This window comes from Gigantopelta aegis, chromosome 7, assembly GCF_016097555.1.
Source record: "Gigantopelta aegis isolate Gae_Host chromosome 7, Gae_host_genome, whole genome shotgun sequence".
Taxonomy (NCBI): domain Eukaryota; kingdom Metazoa; phylum Mollusca; class Gastropoda; order Neomphalida; family Peltospiridae; genus Gigantopelta; species Gigantopelta aegis.
Window position 1 is genome coordinate 31,721,079 of NC_054705.1, and position 10,962 is coordinate 31,732,040.

The following is a 10,962-nucleotide window of genomic DNA, read 5'->3' on the forward strand; positions in this document are numbered from 1 at the left end:
TGCATTTTGCATATATATTTATCTTTGCTTGTCACATAACAGCTGGGGTCACGTTGTAGCTCAGTCGTAGAGCGCTTACCCGAGGAATTCTTAAATTCATTTTGTGATGTGTGAAACAAATATCGAAATTAGACTGCTTATAGTCATGGAGTACTGGTTGGAACAAGAAAAAAAAACCCAGAGTTAATGGGTCCACCATGGGGATTTGATCCTTCGACCCATGGAAGAACTCTACCAATTTGTATGTAGTGAAGGAAAAGTATTTTTTTTGGTTTCACAACACCACTAAGCACACTGATTTATTAATAAATGGCCATTACATGTCAAACGTTTGGTAATTTTTGACATTATAGTCGTATAAAAGAAACCCGCTACATTTTCCCATTAGTATAGTAGCAAGTGATCTTTTATATGCGCCATCCCACAGACAGGGTATAACATACTACAGCCTTTGGTATACCAGTTGTGGTGCCATGGCTAGAGCGAGAAATAGCCCAATGGGTCCACTGATGGGGATCAACCCCTAAATCGACCGTGCATCATGCGAGCACTTTACCACTGGGCTACGTCCTGCCCTTGCAGTGAAGTTGTATTTTTGTTTTAAAATGGACAGACATACCTCCTTTGTAAACTTTAGAGTCTGCATTGCCAGTTCTCGCGTCGGTGACATGATAATTGCTCGGACACCCTTTGACGAATGTGTTATCAGCCTCTCGAACATGGGGATCAAAAATGCAGCAGTCTTTCCACTTCCTGTCCTCGCCATAGCAACAATGTCCTTTCCGTCAATAATCAAAGGAATAGTCTAAAAAAAGAAGTAGAGAGCAATTTAAACACAGAATACATCTATATTACAAAAATCTCACCTGGTCAATTCATGAGATTTTATCTTTATAACTGGTTGTTAGAAAATGTGAACCAGGCCTAACTAATTTGTTATTTGGGTCATTCTGTGTCAAATCACCAAAAAACACAGATATTTTAAACCCGACCATCTCAGATTTTTATATGGCAGCTCCTGAGATATGAGGATTCAAAGGTTGGCAGCCATGCCCATTTTGGCAGAAAATCTCAAAAAAAAAACAATTAAAAAATGTTTTGTTTTTTTTTTGGGGGGGAGCGCGTGCGCATATCTCCCACACCACTGGTTCAATTGGCCTAAAATTTCTGATTTGGTGCTGTGGGATCCCAATCAACAAGTATACCAAGTTTCATAAAAAAAACGAGACGGTCGGGTTTAACCCATTGGGTGATTTGACACAGAATGACCCATTTGTAGATTACAATTATTAATACATTCATCGAATAGTGACTGGAGAAAATATTGTAATTTACAAAATTGTACCATTTATGAAATACGGATATGAAGTAAAATTACAGTAAGATACGTTAGATTTATAAAATACGAAGTAAGCACCAACCTTTCTCTGTATTGGAGTCGGTATCTTGTATCCCTTTCTGCTGATGCCTTTAGAGATTGCATATGACAGTCCTTGAAAAAATAACAGAGAAAACACAAGTTTGGCAAATGCTTTTTTCAACAACACACACAGTACTTAATGCGTGTTAATAACTTTTCTTTTCATCCATAATCTGAAGAAAATTACTGTCAATTGACCAGAACAGGAAGCCCCTGGCATTTTCTTGGCAGCTGTAATATTCGGACCAATTTAAATTGCTAGAGGGGACATGTCCAGGACTCACAACACTTGAAAGAATTTAGTTTTAGCCAATTTTCAGAAATGATTAAAAATAAGCTAATTAAATTTTTTTTTTTTTTAAATTAGCCAAGTACTAAAAGTTGTAACCATTATGGATACAAATTAGCAATTGGCTAATTTCACAATGGGAAGGGAGAGCACTACATGTCATAAATTATGAAGTCAGGTTAAGTATTAAAAAAACAAGAAAACATTATCCAAGTTGTTTTTAAACTAACTTTTAAACTGATATTAATATGGATGAGATAAGTTTGTTTCTTTTGAAACTCTGGCGGGATTTAGCTCAGTCGGTTGAGTGCTCGCCTGGGGTGCTTGTGTTGCAGAATTGAACCACCTCGGTCAATCCATTCAACTGATTGGATTTTTTTCTTGTTCCAACCAGTGCAGCACAACTGGACAAAGGCTGTAGTATGTGCTTTCCCGTCTGTGGGAAAGTGCATATAAAAGATCCCTTTCTGCATTAGGAAAAATGTACCAGGTTTCCTCTGACTAAGAATGACCAAATGTTTGACAACCAATAGCCGATGATTAATTAATCAATGTGCTCTAGAAGTGTCGTTACACAAAACAAACTTTAACTGTCAACAAGAATATGTCAAGATGGCACTGACCACAGATGATGAAACAGCAAAGTTGAAATTACATTTCAAACAATTATATTGTTATACCAGGGCCAGTTCTATCACTCATCAAATCGTAATTTTATGTATGGATAAACAGAGCTCTCCAGAGAAAGGAAAGGAATATTTGTTCAACATCTCGGCACATTTAAACTATGGCTATATGGGGTCTAACATATTGTTGTTTTGACATTTGGTCCAGAGTCAGAGAGGAAACCTGCTACTGCCACATAGGCTACTCCTAACAGCAGGGGGTCTTTTATATCAATTTTCACCTAGACAGGACAGTACATACGATAGTATTTGATTTATCAGTCAGGATTGGGACATAAAAAGCACCTAAGAACATAGAGGGTGATTGATTATCCTGTAGGTTGGACTATACCAAATAAAATCCCACAGGCGACAGTGTTAACGTTTGTGCACTTAGCTAGAGTACAGGAAGAAACCTGTCAGCAACTACATGTACATATTTAACTGGAACATTATTGAAAGTGGGTGCTGTCAGGTTTCTTCAAGTAGTGTGTGTATTAGTAGTTAACATGTGAACTCTTTTTTTTTTTTTATCAGGGAGCTAAAAAATTATCAATATAAAGGTATTTAAAGAAAAAGAAATGTTTTATTTAACGATGCACTCAACACATTTTATTTACGGTTATATGGCATCAGACATATGGTTACGGACCACACAGATTTTGAGAGGAAACCCGCTGTCACCACTACATGGGCTACTCTTTCCGATTAGCAGCAAGGGATCTTTTATTTACGCTTCCCACAGGCAGGATAGCACAAACCATGGCCTTTGTTGAACCAGTTATGGGTCACTGGTCGGTGCAAGTGGTTTACACCTACCCACTGAGCCTTGCGGAGCACTCACTCAGGGTTTAGAGTCGGTATCTGGATTAAAAATCCCATGCCTCGACAAAAGTATTTAATGTCAAACATAGGATTGTTGTTGTATTAGACTCAGAGTCGGAATCTCGGACTACCGTTTGGTAGGCAAAGATCGTGCAGAATAGATTGGTCTCTGATGGTTAGAGAGTGAGAAAACTGTTCAATTGTCCATCTAGCTTTCTTACCATCAGAGTACTCGGGCTACTTAGCATTCTACCATTGAGCTATATCTCACATTTACAGATAATAACTCAAAGTAATCCAGCATTCTGTATTTTTTCTTATTTTATAATGGAGGTTTGTTTGGTGTGCGTGTGGAATATACATGAAATATGAGTGATATAAAGCTAAATATAACTTCTAAATAAAATTGCTTTCTTTTCGAAACTTTTAAATTTAAAAACATATAACTTTGGACAAAACCAGTCCTTGTTGTAAAGCCTTAATATATTATTAATAATGATTTCCTCTTAGCATTATAAATAATGTTTACACACAATGAGTGACTGCTTCTTACCCATGACCTGGAATCCACCCGACTTCTTCTTCTTCCTGTTCTGCTGGGTGACGAGTCGACGTGTTTCTATCAGCTCATCCTCAGATCCACTCTTCTCCTCCTCCTGAAAAAAGTTAAAGTCTGTTTTGTTTAACTCTTATCCACCCAGCTTTACAACCAGAAAACATCATCACAGACCCAAGTTTCCAACGTGAAATATGTAATTTTGAACCTACATTATTCCAGGGTGTGAAATAAGCAGTATGTGAAATGTGACACAAATATCGTGGTTTGCTAGTCAAATGCATTGTGATGCAGTTTTTAATTGTAATTAAAAATATGTATTATTATGAAAACGTGCATGACATTCAAGCATGGACTAAATTCAGTGCCCTTGTCTTGCATTGTTAATTTTTCCTTTAAACAATAAACATGCAATATGTTTTTTTTTTATTCTGGACTCTAGCCCGAGTACTCTGACTGTAAGAGATCTAGACAGACATTTGGGAGGTTATACGCTCTCATTAGCAAATTGGTGCATTTTTAAACCATCAGATCACTGTCAGAAATACAACAAACATCTTGAAAAATGCTATACAAAATTTGTGGAATTATGTCATCAATAATGTTTATACAAATTTAGACCATTTTTTTTTCCTTTTCGATATTGCGATAACAACTTAAAGACGAATACCAGTCAACAAAATACACCCAACGTGTGCGATTGTCATTCTACTATGTTCTAGCATTCACAGAATCAAAATAGATAACTCCTGTGGATGTTGACAGCTGTGTTTATGAAGACCAGTCGCGTCTCGACTACAGTCGAGAATGAGTTTTTACGTTAGTTTTGCGCATCTCAAGTGTTTTTAATCTGGATTAACGGTGCGATGTACTAGTCATTGGCGGTGGTCATTAAACGCAGTTGATAAGAGGGTATCTAGCCTAAAACAACTGGAGTTAAACGTGTCAACTCTAGAAGGAATTAAATACTGCTGCAGTTTATTTCTGATATTTATTTTCAAAATGCCACCTAAACCCAGTAAGCCGATCGCGTTAACGTTGGAACAGAGTAGACGTCATTAAAAAATCAGAGAAAGACAAATTGAGTGCTAGAAAAATTGCTGAACATTTCGGGGTGGGTAGAACTCAGATTGATGGCATTTTAAAGAGAAAAGCGGAGGTGTTGGCAGATTATGATAACAACCAGCCCTCTGACAGAAAAAGGCAGAGAAAACTTACAGGCAATGAGGATATTAACATGTTGGTTTGGAAATGGTTCCAAGATGCCACTGCTCGTAAAATAAATGTAAGCGGTCCACTGATTAAGGAGAAGGCGTTAAAATTTGCCGAAGATTTGGGAATAGCGAGTTTCAAAGCGTCAAATGGGTGGCTGGATTCATTCAGGCATAGGCACAACATCGTCGCAGGTAAAAAACATAACACCAGAATCTCTACCAGTAACATACACCAACAACAAGAAAGCATGGATGAACACCAGATTGTTTGAGTGGTGGCTGCAGAGATTTAACCGCAAGATGAGACGACAAGGAAGAAAAGTGTTACTGTTTGTCGATAACGCCCCATCTCACCCTGAAACTCAACTCAGTAATGTGAAATTAGTATTTCTGCCAGCAAATACCACTTCCAAATTGCAAGTGTGTCAAACATGCGAGTTGAAAATATATGTATATATATATATTAATATATATATATATGCACCATCCCAGACAGGATAGTATAATATACCAAAGCCTTTGTTACACCAGTTGTGGAGCACTGGCTGAAACAAGAAATAGCCCAATGGGTCCACCAACAGGGACTGATTCGAGACCGACCATGCATCAAGCGAATTCTTTATCCACTGGGGGCTTGCGGTGAACTCGTATGGAAAACTTACTCGTATGGGGGGAAATGCAGTGAACTCGTATGGAAATTACAAACTGATATATATATATCCAATACTCATTATACTGTATACTATATAGCAACTTCAAGAATTTGTGTGTAGTTTTTATGCAGAGTTCGACAAATCCGCTAGCCCGCTATTTATTATTCATTGGATGCCTGTTACAGAATAAATTAAACATGACTGAACATACTCTGAACATACGGGTGACACGAAAATAGGTGACTGTCGTTGACGCACAAACTGCGGTTGACACGCAAATGAGTTGACTGATGGTGACATAAATAAGAAGCATGTATACAAAACAAGTGTCAAAATACACATTTAAGAGAAATATCAAAGTATATCTGCATATATCCATACATCCCCATACGAGTTCACCGTTATTTTTTACATACGAGTTCGTTTTCCATTCATACGAGTTAGTTTCCATACAAGTTCATCGCATCCCCCACTGGGCTACGTCCAACCTCTACACATAATGATAATCACATTTCAATTACAATCGTTCTATCTACAGTAACAGAGTAACTCCCTATTGTATCCACTACTATTATTTTATCCATCGATATATCTATTCAAATGGAGGGGGCATCTAAACATACGGTATAATATCTGCCCGGTCCCCTCCATTATTATTTTTAGTTAGGGTTGAGGGTTAGGGTTACGGTTAGGGTTAAGGTTGGGGTTAGGGTTGGGGTTATGGCTGGGGTTACTGTTAGGGCTAGGGTTGGGGTTAGGGTTGGAGTTAAGGTTAGGGTTAGGGTTAGGGTTAAGGTTGGGGTTAGGGTTAGGGTTATGGCTGGGGTTACTGTTAGGGCTAGGGTTGGGGTTAGGGTTGGAGTTAAGGTTAGGGTTAGGGTTAAGGTTAGGTGAAGGGGGGACCGGGCGGATATTTTTCCAAACATACATACAAATAATAATAAATAAGAACCTGTGAGTGTGACTGTGTCACAACATCATGAACATGGTCTGGGACGGATTTTACAGACTCTATCTTCTTACTATCTTGCTTTTTGCGAAATTTAACACCAGTTTCTTTAAACTTCGATTTTCCAGAATTCTGATTGTGTCCTCCTAAACTGTGTTTGGCAGTTTTACCCATACCGAGCCAGTGATTGTAGTAAACAGAAAAAAATAAATAACACGTGCAAATCTGACAGGAAATAATAAAGTTATTACTACATTTGTAACTTCGAGGCTAAAGAGTTTAGCATGCGTGTATGTACTTTCCTCCTTTATTTGGAGCACTACAATACGTGTTCATACGATGTTAAACCCCAGTCTCACATACACGAATTATATACCGAATGGTCCCGATTTAATAATTCTTGGTGATTCTTGGATGTACGTACTGAGACCGTAGGAGGTTCCTGGCCTTTCGTCGGTATTCTCGAATGTTCTGGATCGACTCCCGACTGTTTTGAACATGTTCAAAACTGTCGAGAGTAATCGTGAATAAAGTTGAAATCGTGACTCAGTCTTACGAGTTTCTCGAGGGCATCGTGCGTAACCGTAGTATGTTCGTAGACGTATTCGGGATATTCGTGGTTAAACGTGGGGTATTCGTACGACTACTGAAGTACGAATGCTTCAAGATTCACTACGAACCAGCAAGAACTGATACGACGACACTACGACTTACGTACGAATCCAGTACGGTTTTGTTAAGAATAGCTAGGATTTCTTAAGTTCCTACTACGAAGTTGTAAGAATTTACGCAAACACCCCACGGTGTTAGCACGACAACGCCAAGACTACTGGCGGTTATATAAGAATTACTATGACTAATAAGGAACTCGGTAAGATTACAGTAAGATCTAATAGGACCTCTCATGTTTGAACTACGATACCCGGCCCAACAATCTAAATTGTGACTTGCAAGAAGTCTACATCTACTAACAACGACCATGGGTGATGGTCCAAGAATACTGGTGCTACTTCATGATTTGGTGCAACTGGAGGCAGACACTGCACAGAATGAGCTTGCTATAGCCCAGCACGTGGTCCAGGTCCAGAGAAGAATTGGAAGGGGAAGGAGGGCGAGATGACATTGGACCATGCCATGGCTGCTCAGGAGACCTATGCTGGGACAGTATGAGCGCCTGGTGATGGAGCTGAGAGATGAAAATATACCAGCTTACAAGAACTTTCTCAGAATGGAGCCTAATATGTCCCACGAGCTTCTAAACAGACTCGGTGATAGATTAGAGAAGAAGGACAGGTGGTACAGGAAGGTACCCCCCCCCCCCCCCCCCCGGGGGCTGAAGCTGGCCAGAACCCTCAAGCACCTATCATCAGGAGACAACTACCATTCTCTGCCTTATCCAGCCACATCTTGTACTTGATTCCTTTACCTTTGTAATCCCGTTGTTATAGATCTGGACATGGTCTCGGACCCAGTCTGCCACTTCAAGCTCCTGGGCCTCTGAGAGCATCACTGCCGCCTTCTTCTTCCTCTTGCCCGACACATCATTCTCTGCCTCTGGCTCTTTCTCTGCCTCTGGCTCTTTATCTGCCTCTGGTTCTCCACGGGTATGCTGGCTCTTCCCTCATCCCTTGCGGCCGGTTGCTGACTTCTTGAAGAGCGACATGGTGATTTTCATTGCTTGCAGGCAGAACGTCGAATGAAATCTGGCCTGTTCGGCAGCCTTCATATAGGCGTCTTGCGGCAGTTGTACTGGTTCTTGATGCAGTCGTACTGATTCGTGTAGCAGTCGTGCGGATTCGTAGGCGTGTCGTAGTAATTCGTGACGCGTTCCGCATTAATCGTCATGATTCATAGCGTGTTCGGGAAGGCATCCTAGAAGGACACGTAGTAGGTCATCCCGATTCGCAATGAATCGGGTTCAAGATCGTAGTGGTGTCGTATTAGTTCTTGCAGCAGTCGTGAGCATTCGTATGCAGTTCGGGAAAGAAGCCGAATTATGCAAATTTTGCCGAAAAATCGGGAGCAATCGGGGTTACATAGGATCGTGTATATTCCTGGACATTTGGGGTATAATTCGTGTATGTGAGACTGGGGCTTTACAAAACATGTCGAATTATTCTTCTTTTTTTTGCACTTTTGGTTAAAAGCATGGAACTTTACACATATATACCTTGACCCATAACAAGCATTTTCAGATATGGACCCAAGACAGCAGCACCCCTGAAGGCCAGGGAGGATCTACAAATGCCCCCACCCCAGTTTAGTGGGGCAGCTAACACCCAACATTTGACTGAATTGTGCATTTTTGGCTAAAAGCATGAAACTCTGCACATATATACCGTGACTCATTACAAACATTTTCAGATATAGACCCAAGTTAGCAGTGCCCCATGTTATCAGGGAGGATCTACAAATGTCCCCCACCCCGTTTTAGTGTTGAGCGGTTAAAAACAAAGTGAGCACTTTTGGTTAAAAACACAAAACTTGGCACGTACATACCATTACACACATTTTCAGATATGGACCCAAGTCAGCAGTGCACCCCCCCCCCCCCCCCCCGTAGGCCAGGGAGGATTTACAAATTCCCTCCCCACTTCCGTGTAATGATTTCTCATTAACTTGCAACTACGTGCATTCCAATGCATGATTCTGACCCATTGTTAATGCTACATCAATTCTAAATGTAATTTTGAATAGCTGAGATGTATGCAGGGAGAGAGATTAGTGGGGTTGGTACAAAAGATGAGCAATATTTTGGTGGGAAGGAAATCATTGGTATTAATATCTCACGACATGTATACAGTAGTCGACTAAACTTGAGCATTAGCCCGAATACTCTGACTGTAAGAGAGCTAGACGGACATTTGGACAGTTATATATGCTCTCATTACTGAGCGTATACAACTGTCCAAATGTCCGTCTAGCTCTCCTACAATCAGAGTACTCGGGCTACCTGAGCACAGAAAAATCCTTGCTAAGTGCAAAGAAGGCGATTGGCAGTGCAGATGGAGGAGAAGCGATGAGAAAGATTAGAAATGGATTAAAAGGCCTTGCGTGTTATACTATAGATTTCAGATTAAAAGGCAACTTGTTATCAGTAGGGCATCCCGGGTGAGTGGAATGGTTTTCACTGTGTTCCCCTTTTGGCAGTACAACACCTTCTATGCTCTGTCAATACGTTCCAGGTTACTGGTCTTAACCCCACCCCACCCAACTCGTTTTACATTTCCAAAGGAGGAAAAAGTAGTGTCACATCCTGTGAAGCTGTGAAAGAGAGACAAGGCCAATTATTTCTTTTTTACCCAGGACATCATATATACCATAGTGTCTGCATTCTCGAACACCTTTCTTCACTTTTCTTTTGAATTCTTTGATGCTGCTCAATGTTCTAACTGTTTAATGATGTATGTAACAAATATATTGTTGGCATTCTGATCAAATATCATATTGCTGGTAGGAACACGATTCCAGGAAAGTATGCAGGCGTCTTAGATTATCCAACCATCAAGCAGGAACCTTTTGCATTCCTCACCACCAAAATTACCACAATAGACTGCCCTGAAGACAAGGAAATAATCAGTATATATGGTGTCGTACGTATTCTTCTAGGAATCAAGCGTTCAGTGCCACCATGCAACCACAAGGAAGCAGAAACTAAGACTTTTAATTCATGTTCAGGATGCTATAATGGACGGTTTTGTCAACAGTCTGGTGTGCATTGTTGACACACGTATGCTTGTCATCCTAATTGGCAAGTTCCATCATTTGATTACCTTGAATCAAAATGTGAGTATTTGCGTTGCCTTTGGTACAGACACATACTTTCCATTTTATATATCAATGGCTAATATAAAGTCTTGGGTAAAGATACATTCCTGTTCCTAACTCTATGGGTGTGACACTACCTCTGCTGACCTTGAAAGCGGTCAAATGACAGCATGAGGTGCAAGAAACTGCTACCCTGATGTAACTCGCACCTTTATCTACATGGTGCTCAACCTTTACACCCTCATACATAAAGATGCTCCATGTTTTCAGCTACTAGAATGCTTCACAGACGAGCAACCTAAAACATGTCGACAAAGCAAGGAAGGTGATGTACTGCCAGAAGGGGAAGACAAGGAAAACCATTCCACCTACCCATGATGTATTACTGCAGCATTCAGCATGAGTTGCATACCAAGCTGGAATATGGTGCACCAATTAACAGAGTGAACACAATGCATCTACTGCAGAGAGGTGGGGATGGACGATTGTTAAAGACAGCTAGTCGTGTATACGGTACATGTGGCGCCAAAAGCTTGTGTGGTTTGGATACGAGTGGTTGCAAGATTCTGAAAGGATGTTTCACTAGATATGCATGCAAAAAAGGCCCGTTAGAAATGCACAGT

General features: G+C 40.3%; 1 protein-coding gene across 1 annotated transcript in view; it reads right to left on the reverse strand.

The window, feature by feature from the left end:
- The window catches only part of LOC121378022 (ATP-dependent RNA helicase DDX54-like), a 31,281-nt gene extending 23,175 nt beyond the window's left edge, over nt 1-8,106 (reverse strand). The window contains exons 1-4 of the mRNA XM_041506120.1: nt 7,998-8,106; nt 3,753-3,855; nt 1,422-1,492; nt 620-805 (exon numbers count right to left, since the gene is read on the reverse strand). Coding sequence (XP_041362054.1) covers nt 620-805; nt 1,422-1,492; nt 3,753-3,855; nt 7,998-8,078 — 441 coding nt within the window. The 5' untranslated portion in view covers nt 8,079-8,106. The remainder of the gene's footprint in view (nt 1-619; nt 806-1,421; nt 1,493-3,752; nt 3,856-7,997) is intronic.
- Between the last annotated feature and the right edge of the window lie 2,856 nt (nt 8,107-10,962).